This window comes from Mirounga leonina, unplaced genomic scaffold, assembly GCF_011800145.1.
Source record: "Mirounga leonina isolate KUSES-001 unplaced genomic scaffold, KU_Mleo_1.0 Mir_53, whole genome shotgun sequence".
Taxonomy (NCBI): domain Eukaryota; kingdom Metazoa; phylum Chordata; class Mammalia; order Carnivora; family Phocidae; genus Mirounga; species Mirounga leonina.
In genome coordinates, this window is record NW_023270807.1 from 30,773,183 (window position 1) to 30,791,974 (window position 18,792).

Consider the following 18,792-nt stretch of genomic DNA (forward strand, 5'->3'; position numbering starts at 1 on the left):
CTGTACTCCTATTTATGGCCAATCCTTTCACATTAAGACCCCCAACGCTTTTGCTTTCTCAAAGACACTGTACCTGCAATAGTATCTTCTCTTCCCTCTAAAAATTTCTCCTACTCCACTGAATCCTAAAGTATACAAACCCTAGTAACTTCCAATAAGCACAGAGATATACACACAACCACCTCGAATAAAAACACCTCCCTTGACCCCACTTCTTACTCCCTTAGAAAACAAAAGTTCTTGAAAAGTTTTCAGCATTCCCTATCACTAATTCCTCACCTCCCAGTCCACAGTTAACCCGGCTCCAACCTGAGCACCCAAATGCTCCACTGAAACTATCACCGCTGACCAAAACCAGCAGCCACTTCTCTACCCCTCTCACTATACCTCTCAACAACACTTCCAACTCCCTACTTGACACCTCCACTTGAATATTTAGGATAGGCACTCTGAAGGTAATTTGTCCAAAATACAGCTCTTTTAACATGACTTAAAAGTCAAACAATTTGGCTCCCGTCTTCCTCTTGATCTCGCTAGTACCAAAGTGCAACCCCCAACACCACACTTCAGCCAAATAGGCCAAACTCATCTCTGTCTAAAAGCTTCTGTATTTGCTGTTCCCTCTCCCTAAAGGCTTTCACCTCTGGATCTTCACCTGACTGGCTCTTCCTCATCCAGGTCTCAGCTCAAGTAACCTGTTTCAGCAATTTGGCCTTCCCATGCCCCTATGTGAATTACCCACAACTTAGACTTTCATAGCAATCTGTTATATTTCCTCATAGAAGGTACTGCTTGAAGTCAGCTTGTTTTATTTACTGTTGGCCTGATTTACAGAATGTAAGCTCCATGAAAACAGCAGCCTCATTTATTAATCTCCAGCACCCATGTATGTCAGGTACATACTACATGCTTAATAAGTATTAAGCAAATAAATGTATTTAAGGTGCAGTGAAGAATACAAAGTTCTAAGACAAAATCTGAGAGCAGAAATGAGGCAGTACTGAAGAGTTAAACCCAGACATCTAAGAGAGATTAATCACTGGAGGAGGGGAGTAAGAGATGAACATTTTAGCTGCCAAAACACAAAATGTTCCAATGCCATATCTTAATTACTGATTTTTTTAAAAAAAATTTTATACGTTGGTATAAAATAAAAAGTATTTGTTTATGTTAGTGTCAACTTTATAGTACTCACTAGGAATATATATATACATATATATATATATATATATATATATATATATATAAAATCTAGTGAGCAAAGAGCTCTGAAGCCAGATTGCAGTTTCAAATCTCGGCTACAGCACCTACAAGCTGTATGACCTTAAATAGGTTACTTCACCTCTCCAGACTTTGGTTTCCTGCCCATAAAATCATGGATAATACTATACCTCACAGGGTTGTTTGGGTGATTAAAGACTGTTAATATATATTAATCAATGAGAACAGGATCTGACACAGTAAACATTCAACATGTTAATTACTATCTTTATACAGCACTTGGCACATGCTAAGTGCTCAATTACTACTTTCTAAATAAATGAGTGACCAGGGTGCCTGAGTGGCTCAGTCGGTTAAGCATCTGACTTAGGCTCAGGTCTTGATCTCAGGATCCTGGGACTGAGCCCTGCATCTCAGGCTGAGTGCTCAGTGGGAAGTCAGCTTGTCCTTCCCCTCTCCCTCTGCCCCTTCAACCATTCATGCTCCCAGGAAGGGAGTTGTGCTCTCTCTCTCTCCCAAATAAATAAAATCTTTTAAAAATAAATAAATAAATACGTGAGTAAGTGACCTACAGTAAATAACTAGTTTTCACAGCAATCATAATGTATCTAAACCTAACTACAAAAATGTTTTCAAATTATTTAAGTCCAGTTGGCTCAATTCAGGAACTTATTTTGGAAGCATGCAATACTGAGTTAACTGTAATAATATTTCATTCAAATACTGAAGTATCTACTCTGTGCTAAACACGTGGGATACAAAAATAAACAAGACACAGTTCCTGCCTCAAGAAGCTTAACTATTAAGAAACTTAAAAATATGTTAATTGAAAGATAACTCAGAAACCTTCCAGTCCAACACCCTTCATTTTAAAAATGGAGAACCTGAAGTCCAGAAAACTTAACTAAGTTGGCCAAAGATACAGCCTAGATAGTAAAGAGTCAAGACTAGAAGTCAGATCTTGTAACTCCCAACTAGCTTAGTGGTCTTTTCCGCATGCCATACTGACTCAAAGTACTCAATGTGAAACAGATTTAGATTTTGATCCACCACTAACAAAATCCCTGCTAAATTACTTATTTACTGCATTAATGTAAATCAACTCAAACTTCAAGGGAGCTATGAGAGACACAAAAATAAACTATTGTGATTATGTAATACATTTTCGGATCAACAAAAGGGATTCTTCACATTTGGAGGGTTGGTGAATTAGTAGTTCTTTAGTCAGTTAAGAGTCTGTTTCTAGTCTTCCATGGTGGTTGTCCCATTCTCAGTCTCTATCCTGCATTTCCACTCACATTTATTCCCTGGAGACAACAATAAAAGCACAATATATACTGGACTGCTAAACTTAAACACTTAATTGCCAAGAACTTGAAAGGGGAAAAAAAAATCACATAGTATGATAGTAATTACCTTAAATGTACCATTTTGATTTTTCATGTAAGAAACCAAAAATATATCCACTGGTAGAAGTGCTGATGTGATAAGTGCAATCGCCAGAGAAAAAATTGCTGTTATGGTGGAGACAACTTCACTTTCCCGCTGACTTTGGTATTTACGAACATATATCCAACAGAATGCCAAAATAGCCTGAAAGAGAACAAAAAGAATGTTCTGTTACTGCCCTATGCATTCTCTAACACAGATGATAGTATGTGTTTGAAAGTTTCCAATGGGAAACTGTCAAATGAAGTTTCTTTTAGATGTATAAGGAAGGTCCACTACCTCTTATAAACTTGTTCAAGATTTATAATTTTCAAAGCCTATTTCATGAATGCAGTACAACCTCCCTTAGGTGCAAAGACACATTCACACACAAAACTTATTGATACCAGTGCTCAATTACATATATCCTCATTGAACCTCATTAATGGTTTCACACAACGTCATAGTTGTAATTAGTTTTGAATGCTTTTCACCTATAGATTTCTCCAACCTAAATAGAATATAACTTGAAGTGAAATTAACTTCTGTCCCATTATTACAGTTCAAGAATACCATTCAGCTAAAGATTAACTGCCAATAATCACCATGTATTGACAAATCATACTATAATTCAAATTTTAAAGGGCCTTAAACAAAGAAAAGTTGAACATTTAAAATGAGTACACGTGCACTGCAAGGAACTTTCCAGTGATAAAAATAGACTCAGAGATACTGAGGATGACATCTCTAATCCACCAGGTACTCTTAATAGTTACCAATGCCTTTCTAATGACTAACACAGAGTATAGGACTTTACTCAAGATTCTCCAACTTTAGGGAGTATCAGAATCATCTGGAGGGCTTCTAATAGTAGAGAATGCTGGGCCCCACCCCCGGTTTCAGATTCAGGGGTCTGGAGCAGGCCCAGAAAAATCTATTATTTGTAACAAGTTCCCAGGTGAGGCTGCTACTCGTCCAGGAACTACATTTTAAGAAGCTCTGCTCTACTCAAATTTAGGGAATTGCAGATAGGTACTAAATCAGTGATTCTCAGCCTAGGCTGTGTTAGAATCACCTGGGCAGTTTTTAAATACCCTTATGCAGAGGCACCTGGGTGACTCAGTAGTTAAGCATCTGCCTTCGGCTCAGGTCATGATCCCAGGATCCTGGGATCAAGCCCTGCATCAGGCTCCCCGCTCTGCGGTAAGCCTGCTTCTCCCTCTCCTGCTCCCCCTGCTTGTGTTCCCTCTCTGGCTGTCTCTCTCTGTGTCCAATAAATAAAAATAAAATCTCTTTAAAAAAAATAAATACCCTTATGTCTTCCCCACAAATCAATTCAATCAGAGTGAAGCTCCTCCAGGCAACAGCACTTTAAAAAAGCCTGAGGAGGGGCACCTGGGTGGCTCAGTCAGTTAAGCGACTGCTTTAGGCTCAGGTCACGATGCGGCGGGAGGTTTTCTGGGATCAAGCCCTGCGCTGGGCTCCCTGCCCAGCAGGGAGTCCGCTTCTCCCTCTGTCCCCACCCCCCACACCATCCCCACTCCTGTTCTCTCTCTCTCAAATAAATAAAAATCTTAAAGAAATTTAAAAAAATAAAGATAAAAAAGACTGAGGATTCCAATCTGAGCCAAACTTGAGAACTACTGCTTTTGTTTTCCATTTTATTGACGTATAGTTGACACAAATGTTACATTAGTTTCAAGTGTACAACACAGTGATTCCGTAACTCTACTCCCCTATGCCATGCTCACAAGTGTAGCTACCATGGGTCGCCACACAACACTATGGTATCACTGACTCCCATGCTGTACCTTTCATCCTCATGACTTACTCGTTCCATAGGAAGCCTGTACCTCCCACTCTCCTTCACCCATTTTGCTCATCTCCTCCCTTCCGGCAGCCAACAAGTTTGTTCTCTGTATGTACGGGTCTGTTTCTGGTTTTTTGTTTTGCTTTTTATATCCCACATGTAAGTGAACTCATATGGTATCTGTCTTTCTGTCTCTGACTTATTTCACTCTCTAGGTTCATCCATGTTGTGACAAATGACAATGGAATATTACTGAGCCGTAAGAGAGAACCATTGTTTTAAATAAACTCTATTAAGAGCTCTGAAACAAAAGCGTTGTTTTGTCCTTTCACTCTTTTCAACAGATTCAACTGTTACTTCCTTTGTGGGTATCCTAGTTCAGGAGCCTGAACTGAACTAATACCACACCTAACTTGTTTCACAGCTTCCAAATTCCCCTACCACAATCAAGATGTAAGAACAGTTCCACCACCGCAGAAAAATCCCCTTTGCCCTGTGTAGTTAACCCCTCTCTCTACTCTCCACCCTTGACAACCACTATTATCTGTCCCTATAGCTTCTGCCTTTTCCATAATGTAATAATGTACTTATATAGCATATCATCTTCTGAGTCTGGCTACTTTCACTTAGGATAATGCATTTTAAATCTATCTAAGTTGTTTCATGTAATTCCTTCATATTACTAACATTTCAGCTGGTGTCAGAACAGCAGGAAAAAATAAAAGTGAGAACAGAATGTAGACTTTGGAACCCGGATGTTGGAGGAAAAAAAAGACCTAGATTCAAATCCTGGCTACTTACTGATTTATTTTTGTTTGGGGAAGTTATTTTCTCATAAATTTATATTAATATTTTAATGGATTTATTTAAATGAATTCACAAATATTTAAAACATTCTTCTAATTATTTTGAAGGCACTGGAAGCTGAGCTTAATCATTCTATCTTTAGCAGGACCTGACACAAAGTATTCAATAATTTTTTTGATGGATTTCAAAAAGATCTGCACTTTCACCAACTTCAAAGTGACGGGTATTATGGCAGAGGAAGCCGTTTGCCAATACCAGGCAGACAAGCAGGGAAAGGGCAACCCAGCCAAAATAGTTAAGCCAAAGGATCCTGAACTTTTTGGTCTCAGGATCCCTTTATACTTTTAAAACTGAGAACCCCAAAGAGCTTTTTGTTTATGTGGGTTAAATTTATCAGTAGTTACTATATTATAAACCAAATGTCATCATCTATAAAATAGTAGTAAGAATACTTCATAGTACGTTATAAGCATAAAATAAGATGTAAAGAGTTTATAACACAGTGCCTGGCCACAGTAACTGCTTACCAAACAGCAACTGTCATATGAATTGTCATGTCAATAAATCATATGAAACCAAATGTCATATGAAATAAGAGCCTTTCATAAGAGAAATATATGATTTTGCTAACAATCATAAAGGTTTAGAGCAAGCCCTAGCCCCTCCCACAAGATTCTAATTTAATTGGCCTGGGCATTAGGATTTTTAAAAACTCCCTAGTTGGTTTTGATGAGCAATCAAGGTTGACGACTGTGGCAGAAGTAGGAATGAGAAGAGATGAATGTTTCTTAAACTAATAAGCATATACACTGCCTGGGATCTTGTTAAACTGCAGATTCTGATTCAGTAGAGCTGGGGTCTTATATTTAGTATTTCTAACAAGTTTCCAAGTAATCATCACTTTGAGTAAGAAGAATAAACTTGCCTTACAGAAATGAAGACTCTGTCTTATATAGCAAAGGGAAATGTAATTGAGGATCTTGGGGGACTTAAGAAGAAAGGCTTAGATTTCGTAAAAGAAACAAAGTTAGATTATAGGATTGGAGGACCAAACCTAACCCATGTGGCAGAAGACATTGAAGTCCACCCTGTTTTCCCAGGGTCACTCAAGTAGTCAATCTTAGTGTTCTGATTCTTTAGTAGATTATTGGCAACAGTTTTCAAAGTGTGAAGTCCTCCAACCCCCAGCAGTCCCAGAATCCTTTCTGGGGATTTACAAATTGAAAACGATGCTCATAATACTAAAAAGTCATTTGCCTTTTTCACTATGTTGATACCTGCACTCATGCTGCATTAAGTCAGTGGTAAAACTGCTGACAAATTAAGCATGAATCAAGTCAATGGCACCAAATTGTGCCAGTAGTTATTGTATTCTTCACCACCACATACATACACATACACACACACACACACACACAGAGGACAGTGTAAGACTTTGCTTAATGAAGCAGTAAAAATTAACTTTATTGAACTTCAACCCTTGAATCTTTTCAATACTCCATGGGGAAAACGGTGAAGTATGCATTGGAGCTCTCCTGCTGCACATCAAGGTGTTATGGCTGTCCCGAGGAAAAGCACTACCAGTAACTTAGGAGCTGAAAGCCACATCAGACACTCTTTTCAAGGTGTATCACTTTTACTTGTAAGTACAAGTGGTTAACTATGGTTATTCAGACTCGTTTAATGTATATGAGTTGTGCTATAAATTGTACAGTATCACTTCAAGAAAAAACTGTACAGTATCCATTCCCAATGATAAAATTCAAGCTTTCAGTGAAACTTACAATTTTGGAAAACTTGTATCCATGACTGCAAGCTTGACAGTTTCTCAATACTTTTTTTCTGGGACATTTCTTCTAACAAGATCAGTGGTGAAGTTAATGAATGGGATATTTTATTATTATGTAATGAAATATATCCATATTTGGAATATCTGCATAACTCAGTGAACCAGATTTTCTACATAATCAATGCTTCATGTTATAAAACCATGCACAGGCAAAAGATCTAAAGTATGACATTGACCAACAAATTTTAATGTAACAGAATGAAAAGTTTAATGATAGGATTTCAGATTCCACTGTTTCAACTAACCTTTAGAAAGCTTCCAGTTACTGAGTTTTGGTGTGGTATTTAAGAACATCCACAATTATCTAAAAAATACTCCTCTGCTTCCAAGGACATACCACTAAAATAGGATATTTTTCATATACTTCAACCAAAACAACACTCAAAAAACTGAATACACAAGCAGACATGAAAATCTAGCTCTCTTCTAATAAGCCAGGAATTAAAGAAATTTGCAGAAAATTAAATAGCCCTTATTACTAATTTTTTTCTACTCCGACATCTAGTTTCAAACTCAATTCCCTTCTCATTTTACTTTTTCCTTCTGTACTATCACCAACTTTAATACCTTCCCTTCTTCATCTATCCAAAGTCTACCTCAATTCCACTTTCTTCCAATATTGCTCTCTATTCTCTGCAGTCCTATTTCATTTATAAAATTGTACTTTGGTTTTCAGTACTTAAACCTGTTTTAAGAACTTCTGTTCTCGGGGCACCTAGGTGGCACAGTCAGTTAAGCGTCCCACTCTTGGTTTCAGCTATGGTCGTTATTTCAGGGTCATGGAATCTAGCTGGGCACAGGGATCCACACTCCCACACTCCCACACTCAGCGGGAAGTCTGCTTAAAGTTTCTCTCTCCCTCTCCCTCTGCGCTCCCCCCCCCACCAAACCAATAAAAAAAATAAATCTTAAAAAAAAAAGAATTTTTGTCCTCCCATTATCTTCAGGATCTCTTTTTGTTTTGTTTTTTGTTTTGTTTTTTTGTTTTTTAAGATTTTATTTATTTATTTGAGACAGAGAGAATGAGAGACAGAGAGCATGAAAGGGAGGAGGGTCAGAGGGAGAAGCAGACTCCCTGCCGAGCAGGGAGCCCGATGCGGGACTCGATCCCGGGACTCCAGGATCATGACCTGAGCCGAAGGCAAGTCGCTTAACCAACTGAGCCACCCAGGCGCCCTCTTCAGGATCTCTTAAAGGCCATTTTGTTTTGTTTCCATCCTCCCACAATTTATAGCACAACTCATATACATTAAATGTTTATTAATGCATAACTGCCAAGATATTCCCACTAGACTTTGATACTGGTTACATGCTCATTTGTTTTTTCCTAAACCAACTGAATATGATGGTCTGGAAAAGCTAGTGAACTCAAGTACCATACTCGATGGGCTTTGGGGAACAGCGCCACCCTTTACTGTTTCCATTTTCTCCACCAAGAGGAGTAAAGTATGCTGCAGTGTACAGGCACTATTATTTTCTGGGAGAGTGAAGGTAGCAAGAGATAACTTTCCAGAAGTTTAAACACTTTTTTTTTTTTTTTTTTGGTAAAGTTTCTGCTGAAACATTTACCAGCAAAACATACTACTTACTACCTAGGTTGCAGACACTGTAGTGGAATCTAACAAATACAAGTCTTGATTTCCCAAACTGAAGTTAGTGGGTTTGGGGGTTGATTTTGTTTTTTGTTTTAGTAATGCAACGCAGCAAAATACTTTGGGACACAATGCTACAACAGGAGGATAAAGACAATGAGGAAAGAGAAAGAATGGGGAGGGGTATGGAGAGAAATAAATTGAACCCCCAAATAAAATAAGCCCAAGGGTTTTAATATGACGCAAGGAAGTAAAAACTAGGCCATTTGGGCTACTGAGGCCCACGTTCTGATCACAGGATAAACGGGAATAAGATGGTAGGGAAAGAAAGCACCTCAGTTCTGATAGGCTGTAGTATATACACCCTGATACTGGCAGTAAAGAGGGCTACAGCTCTTCCCTGCCTAAGTTTCTACATCCATCAAAAAAGACCGGAAAGGAATGTGAAACCTGGAAGTCAGAACGAACATCTCACGTCATCAAGGCAGAACCGCACAATGGGTAGAGAAGGTTGGAGACTCAATAACCCCAAGGGCGGGGAACACGGACAAACCCCGGTTAAAGAAGCAAAGAGGCCCCCTTCCAGATCAAGGCCAGCGGCTACTGAACTTGCAAAGATCAGGCGCCGCTGCCCCACACCTTGTGCTCACGTCTCACATGGGGACCAGAGGCCACTTCTCCCTTCTCAACCCCCAGGGCCTCCTCGGTCCCCAAACTCCACCCGAGTGGAGAATGGGAACCCGCAATACTAGACGTCATCAGGGGAAAGACAGCAAAGGCGGCCGGAAATCCGTGCCTCCTTTCCCCCCTCGGAGCGCAGCCCCCGCCCCGGAGCAGAGGAGCCCCCCGACAGTCCAAACTACAAGTGGGGCGGGGCGGAATGAGGAGGGTCTCCCGGGCCGGGAAAGACCAGCTACAAGGCCGGCCCCCCCCTCTCTCCCACCAGTCCGAACACTGGGAAAACTACGAGCACCTCCCCTACCAGTAGTAAGAGGCCGAATATGCACCAGCCGATCACCAGCTCCGCCGAAGCCGCGCCAGCAGGCGCCGCCGCCGCCATCTTCGCTTCCGGCCCGGACTCCTGGGGTAAAGGGGGTGGGGAAAAGGGAGGGGGAAAGGGGAAAGAGTGCGAAGGACACAGCGCCCGTGCACCCTAAAGGTTAAAGGGGCGGAGGGGGCGGAGCAAGTAGTTGCCAAGGCGACCCAACCCTCGAGCGTCCCCTGGCGTTGAGCCGAGCGGGGGCGGGGCGCGCCCGGGACGCCGTGACGTCACCGCGCTGCCCGCTCCTGAGGCGATGAGAAGGTTCTACGTGAGGGTGTTTTACCGCACAGCCGCCTTGTTGGAATAATTGAATCGGGCTCAGCTGATGGACTGGAAAAGCGAGGAGACTGCACACGGGCCTGGATTGCGTTTTTCTAGAAATTCAAGCCAACGTTAAGGAGTTTCGACTTCCTCCTGGGAAGAAAGTTTGGCCCTCATGTCCAAGACAGAATGGGCCATGTAGTTAGCAGAGCTCACTAGGTTGCAGGAATGGCTGCCTGAAGAAAAAGTTTGCCTGATGGCCACATGACTTTCTAATTTGCTGGCATTGGGGCCCAGCCTGAGTAACTATTTTGCTGGACATTGCCTTATCACATGATGTTGTAGACTTTCTATTTAGCTCTATACATACCTGTCGATTTCAGTAATGACTTTGTGAACATATTCAAGGTGAAATTGCAGGCTGTGGTACTTGTTTAAGATTTTATTTTAAGTAATCTCTGCACCCAGTGTGGGGCTCAAAGGTCAAGAGTAGCACGCTTACCACCTGAGCCAGCCAGGCAACCCTGTGGTGGTGTTCTGTCTCTTCCTCCTAGTCTCCTAATCCTCTCCTGAGGGCTCCCTTGGCTGGAAGGAAAGGTCTAAGACAACCCCAGGCCAGTTTTCTCCCTTTTCCCCATGGCCCTAATCCCCTCTGTAGGAAATGGTTGTGCCTAACCTGCATAACAACCTTTGGGAGCACAGGCCAATCTCAGTGTAGCTGTAGTCTCCTACTTCTACCATCAAAGCAATCAGCCCTTCTTGGATATCCCAGAAGGAATCAGCCTGCACTCCACAGTTTGCTGTAGTTTTCCCAGGCCTGAGTCGGGTACCATCCCTCTGTATCTCTTAATTGCTGGAAACATATTTCAGATTCTTTAAGTGGCTCCCTTGAGGCCTCCCTTACTAGTCTAAGGCTTAGATGGGAACATCATAGCCCTATGTTTCCCCACCCCCAAACACACACTGTCCGTTGGGGTTAAAGGTAGAAATCCACAAACCAGGAGCAATTCTTATGAAAGAAATCTCTTCAAAAAAAATGAAGGAAAGAAAGAAAGAAATCTCTTCAATTTTTCTGCTCCCCACTCCTATCTATTTACTGACATTTTATTTGGCTGAGGGGTTCAAGAATTGTAGAATAAATTCCTTTCACAGCCCTTTATAATTCTCATATGAAGGAGAATTTATGGTTAGGAAGGAGACAAAGAGTTAAAGACTATAATCTTCCCCACCACTTTAAATTTTATGTGAAATTGGAGTTTTTAGCAAGACCAAACTGAACCTTTTTAATATCTGATACACTGTCCATTGAATTAAGCCCATTTAATAAATTGCTTTAGCTTTTTTGCTGACTCTAAATGCCTAAGTATTGGGGTCCTGTTGGGTAATTGCTTGATTTTCAGGTAGGAAAACCTTACAAACCTGTGTTGCTGATAAGTGTGACTAGTTACAAGAATTGTAATAGTTTGAATCAGGAAAATTGGGAGAGAAAAGAAAGAGAATGTGAGGCATCTGGACAGGTAGAGAGATGCGCATGTCACTCCATTCTTCAGCTTAGTCAGGATGTACTGTTCATTTCACATGTAGACCAAGCCAGCAAGGATGAAACACATTCTCCTGGATGATGTTCTTAAATCTAAGAAGCCTCCAATTATAGACCAGAACTCTTTAAAAATAATAATCTTTATTGGTTGTTTGTAATTATAAAAGATTGTTCACGTTTAAAACTTCCAAGCATGAATAATTTAGAAACTGAAAAGGTCCTAATAAATTAACACAGTTCTCCTCATGCCAAGATGCTTGCCTTTAAGAGCTTCAAGGATTTTTGTGTGTGCATTCTAATATGTTCCATGAAGGTGCAGAAAACCAACAGATAATCCTTTCCTGCTCCCCGAGTGCTATAGACTGAATATTTGTGTCACACACACACACACACACACACCCAAATTCGTATGTTAAATCCTAAAGCCCAGGGTGATGGTATTTGTTGGTAGGGCCTTTAGGAGGCACTTAGGTCATGAGGGTGGAGCCCTCGTGAATGGTTAGTGCCTTTATGGGAAAAGACCCCAGAGAGCTCCCTTGCCCCTTCCACCATATCAAGTTACAGTGAAAAGACAGTACTAATGAAGCAGGAAACAGGCCCTAGCCAGATACTGCGTCTGTTGGCACCTTGATCTTGCACTTCCTGGTCTCCAGAACTGTACAAAATAAATTTGTGTTGTTTATAAAGTCACCCGTTTATGGTATTTTTGTTATAGCAGCCTAAAGAGACTAACACACCTGGCATTATAAAAGAATGCCCTTGCCCTCCTCCCCACCTAAGTACTCTTAGGAAGGTACCAGGATTTCTGTGGACTCCGTTACATTTTTTTTCTTTTTTTTTTTTTTTTAAGATTTTATTTATTTATTTGAGAGAGAGAGAATGAGAGACAGAGAGCATGAGAGGGAGGAGGGTCAGAGGGAGAAGCAGACTCCCTGCCGAGCAGGGAGCCCGATGCGGGACTCGATCCCGGGACTCCAGGATCATGACCTGAGCCGAAGGCAGTCGCTTAACCAACTGAGCCACCCAGGCCGCCCCATTTTTTTTTTAAGATTTATTTATTCATTTGAGAGAGAGGGAGCAGGGGGAGGGGCAGAGAGAGAGAGAGAGAGAATCCCAAGCAGACTCCACGCTGAGCCCGGAGCCCAGTGTGGGGCCAATCCCAGGACCTCGAGATCATGACCTGAGCTGAAACCAAGAGTTAGATGCTTAACTGACTGAACCAGCCAGGCGCCCCAACTCTGTTCCATTTTAAGTTCAAAGAAATGGCCATGTAGAGCCCATCACTCCCAAGGGATTTAATAAGAGAACACATTGCAGAAAACCTTCTATCAAAACTTAGGCCCATTGACTATGTTAAGAGGGCTAGAGCCCTCTGGAGGAAAGCAACATTTGTAAGAGAACAAGTATCCTCCCCTCGTTCCTCTATCCTTCAGCTTTTAAGTAGTCCCCCTCCCCTAAAGACAGTGAGAGGAGGAAACACAAGAGAATCACCCATATGGTTAAAAGGTGTGACCTGAATTTCGGGAGAGGCCCAGCATCTTGCTGTAAGTGCTGAGAGTGGCTGACTCAGAGTTGCCTGGTGCTGAGCTAGCAAAGAAACCTGTGCTGGGAATATTTTGGGCAGAAAGGGTGTAGATTAGCTCCTCCCCATCCTTATTCCCAACCCCACCCCACAAAAGCCCATTAAATTCACACTGAAGGCTTTGGTAGAAGACTCCTGAGAACCACCCTATCTAGGTGCTTATTCCTGTGGACACATTCAGCAACCTCTACTGGAGGAGGCCTTTCTAAGAATTCTCTTGGTCTAGCCCAGGAACATGTGGACAGCAGAAAGTTGGGGAAGTAGCCCCAAGTGGGACAGGCAGTGATGACCTACAGAAAGGTCACCTTATTACCAAAGCCAGACAAAGATGGAATAAACAAAACTACAATGAGGGGCACCTGGGTGGCTCAGTCGGTTAAGCGTCTGCCTTCAGCTCAGGTCATGATCCCAGGGTCCTGGGATGGAGCCCCGAGTCAGGCTCTCTGCTTGGCGGAGAGCCTGCTTCTCCCTCTCCCGCTCCCTCTGTTTGTGCTCTCTAGCCCTCTCTCTCTCTCTGTCAAATAAATAAAATATTTTTTAAAAAGAAGAAAACTACAATGAACACAGATACCAAAACTGCCAACAAAAGAGTTCATGAAGAAAGGGTAATCATTCCTCTCATCCCTAGTCCTTATAGAACTCAAGAACTCTAAGCTGGAGATTTGGGGACAGGTTTGGGAAACAGGAGGCATGAGAGTGGTTTCTCATTCCCTTTATGAATTGCTTTTGGAAAACCAAAGGTTGTATTATGATCAATTAACACATGCTAGGAGGTAAAATTTATAAAAAGGATCTAATCATGGGAATCGGTAGAAACAGCAAAAAGCAAACTGAACTTTTAAATTTATTAAGAGGAAAAAGTAACAGACTGGGAGAAAAACTTAATGTCAATGAGACACAAAGGAGGTAGAGAATAAAGAAAGGAAGTAGGACATAGAGGCCTAAGGGGGCCTAGAACTAGAGGGTATTAGGGTGCATGAGTCAGGAACACATAAGGGGTCAGTAATCTAAAAAAGTCCCCTAGTCAAGCTAACCACACAATGGGAACCACACAAGTTCTGAAATTACATTTAGACCATAGCAAAGTCTAGTTATGCCTCCAAATTAACTGTATGTATTAGACCACCAGATGTTAACATGTTGTCGTGTTTTCCTTTTGAAAGAGCTGATTTTTATACATCAGTTTTTTCTTATTTTGTTACATTGTTGAAAACATAAAATATTGGACTTTCTGTCCAAATAAGACACTTGAAAAGCCTCAAAATTTCTTTCTGTCATGTTGTCTGTGATTCTATTGCTAACCAATAATCCTTCCGATTGACAAATTCTTTCTTTAGCTTGTTTAATACCTTCAGTCAGGTTACAGTTAAGCCTTGCTGGCCTCAGATCCTAGTGACTTTGCACATGTCTGGCCTGATCCATTATGTGTTGATGTAGAATTTAGCTCGCTGTTGTGCGCCATGTACTGCCCACATGTAATCTTCTGTCAAAAGGATTTAACAGTATCCTGAGTGAACATTACTGTGGGCCTGAGGAGGTTTGAGCAAACCTTTCTCTCCTGTTACTACATTATCTCCTTTCCCCCTTAATCCTTGCACTGTCATCCAACTGAATTGGTCATCACAACCCTAAAAAGTTTCTTCTTTTCTTTGTGAAAGGGCTGAAAGTGTGTTTATGAGGGAATTAGCACATATGGTGGAGAGGCCCATTTGGTTCTGCTAGAACATTTGCTTATTTGTATATAATTCTGTGGGGGAGCTGGAGGTTTTTGCACAAGAGCCAATCCATGAAAAATTAAATGTTTATGGTCTACATTTTTTTCATTTAAAATCAAAATAGCTTTTATTGAGCCCCAAAGTAGAAGGTATATTCAAAAGTCTAGTTCATCTGTTTCATTGTTTTCTTAAAGAAAATGACACTGAAATGTTAATATCTGGGTGTTTCTGATTTGTGGATACAGAGGCAATGTTCCAATTTGTCATCCTAAAATTAGATTGCACACAGTATCATAATGTGAGTTGTAAAATTCACATTTCCATATTTCTGCAATTATAAACTCTTAATGGATACCATTTACATCCTTCCAGTGGAACAAACATTCCCACGTGAACTGGTGATGCATGTTAGTTTTCTTCTTAAGATTTTTCTTCTGACTATGAAAGAAATTATTTAAACATAGTCTAGACATGCTAAAATATCATTTAATACATCCAAGTGTTTTTTCATTGTGTCAATTCCTAAACATGGTGTTTATGTACTTGAAGGTATAAAAAGTAAGTTTGCATGTACAACTCAAGCATAAGGTAATGTCAAAGACAGTTTGTAATACGAGTAGAAATTACGAGAAACTGATTTTCAGTTTATTATTTAAAATGATCCATAGCATGCTCAATAATTTTAATAAACGATGCATTCTTTATTTGTAGCATATGTTGAACTTTTTTCTAACAATAGCGTTCCTCTCCTGACTCCATCGTCTATTCTGGAGTTCTGTGGTTCTGCTTGCTTCAATTCTGGACAGTTTCTCAGCTTATATTTGAAATCAAATGGAAGTTTTGGTGTTAAATTCCCACATGTCAGTAATTTATAAGTCATAAAATTTTGTAAAACCAATTGTTCTTATTAGAAGTTTCAGAGCTAAAGGACCTCAGGTCTAGATAGCTGTGTCTGTAGCACAATATGAAAGATTTTTAACTTGATCTTTAAGTTTTTAAACAATTGATAAAGATATTTATCCTTATGTTTTTATTGGTTGCCAAATAGATACTGTAAGTTCTTCTACTGTTTATTTTTTTTTTTAGATTTTATTTATTTATTTGAGAGAGAGAGTGAGAGATTGAGAGAATAAGTGGGGGGAGGGGCAGAGGAAGAAGCAGACTCCCTGCAGAGCAGGGAGCCCCACGTGGGGCTCGATCCCAGGACCCTGGGATCATGACCAGAGCCGAAGGCAGACACTTAACTGACTGAACGACCCAGGCACCCCTTTCTTCTATTGTTCTTTTTTTTTAATGATATAAAGTAGGGAATTTCAACTACTATGTCCAAATCCTTTTTTGATAAATATTTTTTTTTATTTTTTTCCTTTGAGATAGCTTTTATTTTAAAGTTTTTCTATTTCCTAACAACTTAGAAACAGATAAGCAAGTAGAAATACTCAAATTAAGAAGGCGATTAGAGGCTGTTTGAAAATTAACAGTGAACATTTGATTATGGGTATTTATTGTTTTTACAATTTTTGTTATAATGATAATGTGTTCTTATGAAATGTTGTTAGGTGTATAAAGTAAAAAATGAAATTCCCTTTTCATACCCTCCCAATCCCACTTCCCAGAAACAACCAATGGGCACAGTGTTGATGTCTTTTTTTTTGAAAAATATTTTAATTAAAAATATGAAATATATTCATTGAGGTTTAGAAATGCTTCCAGGAGGGGGTAACATTGGACCAGGTTTTAAAGGATGAAAATGAGTTTATCAACTCAGACACACAGGGAGAGCATCATGTGAAGACAAAGGCAGAGATTAAAGTAATGTATCTATAAGCCAAGGAACACCAAGGATTGCTAGCAACTGCCATAAGCTGGAAGAGAGGCATGGAACAGATCCTTCACCCAGGGCCTTAGAGGGAACATGACCTTACTGCCACCTTGATTTTGGACTTCTAGCTCCCAGAGCTATGAGAGACTAATTTTTTTTTTTTTTTTGAAAAGTTTATCAGAGTGAGCATAGATTCCATCAAGGGAATAGCATGTGTAAAGGTACAGAGCATGTGATACCATAGTATTACTTGAGCAATCAGTGTGAGAGGGGGAGGAATTAGCCAATTAAGAGACTAGTCAGGAGGGGATGTATAGGCCCCACTAAGAAACTTGGGCTTCATCCAATAGGCAATGAGAACCCATGAAATGTTCTGAGCAGGGAGAGATATAATAAGATTTGCATTTTGGAAAGGCCCCCTTAGGATAATCTGAATGCTGGGTTGGAAATGGAGCACACTTGAAGGAGAGTTTATTTCAGTTAAAATGCTGTCACTATAGTCAAAGCAAGAGGAATTGGTTTATGCAGTTATGGGGGCTGGCGAGGCAAGTCCGAACCCCATAGAGTAAGCCATCAGAAAACGGAGGCTGAAAACTCTCAGGCAGGACCTGACACTGGCAGTCCGCAGGCAGAATTTCCTCTTTCTCAGGGAAACCTCAGTTAGGCTCTGAAGGCCTTTTAATGGATTGGATCAAACCAATCCAGATTATGGAAAATAATCTTGTTTACCGAATCAACTGTAGATGTTTATCATACCTAGGAAATACCTTTCAGCAACACTGTTGCTGGTTCAATTGAGAGATGTGGAGAATGACAGTGCCACTAATTAAGATAAGGAACAAGTGAGGAAGAACAGATGGGAGGGAGGAATAACAGAAATCTACCGTATTTCATAGATTCTAAGATGTACTTTTTTCCTTTACATTTTAATGCCTCTGAAGTTAGGATACATTTTATAATTGATGAGATCTTACCACTATAATTAGAATCTTTTTTCCTTAGTATTTTATAAAATGATGTGTATCTTAAAATCAATGATGCCTTAGACTGAAGGAAAGAGGGTAATGGATTTGATTTGGTATCTTGAATTTGAAGTGCCTGAGGGACATGGATCACTCTAGTTCACAGAACACATAGGTGGGAAACAATGAACCCAAGCTAAGAGGCTTGTCATGGAGATAGAACTTCTAGAGTCATCTGTACTCAAGTGAAAGTTGAAGCAATGGAAATAGATAAAATCCCCAGGGAAAGCAGATAGAGTGAGATGAATAGGCAACCATAAAGAGCTCTAAAGTTTAAAGAAAAAAACAAAAGGAAATGAGTCATCAGAAAAATTTTCGACATAAAAAGCAAAGGGAGAAGATAATTTTTACAAGTTGTGAGGAGTTATCAATGTCAAATGCAGTGACAGGACAAGTACCCACTGACTATAGCAAGATGGGGGTCACTAACAGCTTTTAGAATGACTTCAGTGGAGTAGTGAGGGAGAAGACAAGTGCATTGGATCGAGGAATGAAGGAGAATTAGGACAGCAGAAGTCATGAATGTGACCATTTCTTCAAGGAGGCTTGACTAAGGAGGATGGAACAATGAAAAAATGGAGGGTCTGAGGTCAAAGGTGATTTTTTTAGAAGTGACTCAGCCTCGGGACACCTGAGTGGCTCAGTCGTTAAGCGTCTGCCTTCGGCTCAGGTCATGATCCCAAGGTCCTGGGATTGAGCCTGGCATCTGGCTCCCTGCTCAGCGGGAAGCCTGCTTCTCCCTCTCCCCCTCCCCCTGCTGTGTTCCTTCTCTCGCTTTGTCTCTCTCTGTCAAATAAATAAATAAAATCTTTAAAAAAAAAAGAACTGACTCAGACATGAACTTGTTTCTAAGATAAATAGTAAAGACAAGAGCCACAGTTAATACATCAATCTAAATTTGGTTACAGGTCATCTTATTGACAACTTGAACTCTGAAGAAATGAGGTAGTCAGGTGAGAGGAAGGAGGTGAGTCAATCAGACACTACTCTGGCAGAAAAAAGAAGTATAGCCAAAATGGTGATTCAAGACAGTTTGATGACTGGACTATTTACAAAAATGTGAGCAGCATAAAGTGAAACTAACCCTAAGATTGGTAACTG

At 40.4% G+C, this 18,792-nt stretch overlaps 1 protein-coding gene across 1 annotated transcript in view; it reads right to left on the reverse strand.

Annotated features, from left to right (window-relative positions):
- Window positions 1-9,932, reverse strand: part of LMBRD1 (LMBR1 domain containing 1) — a 136,590-nt gene extending 126,658 nt beyond the window's left edge. The window contains exons 1-2 of the mRNA XM_034991517.1: window positions 9,690-9,932; window positions 2,638-2,814 (exon numbers count right to left, since the gene is read on the reverse strand). Coding sequence (XP_034847408.1) covers window positions 2,638-2,814; window positions 9,690-9,767 — 255 coding nt within the window. The 5' untranslated portion in view covers window positions 9,768-9,932. The remainder of the gene's footprint in view (window positions 1-2,637; window positions 2,815-9,689) is intronic.
- Between the last annotated feature and the right edge of the window lie 8,860 nt (window positions 9,933-18,792).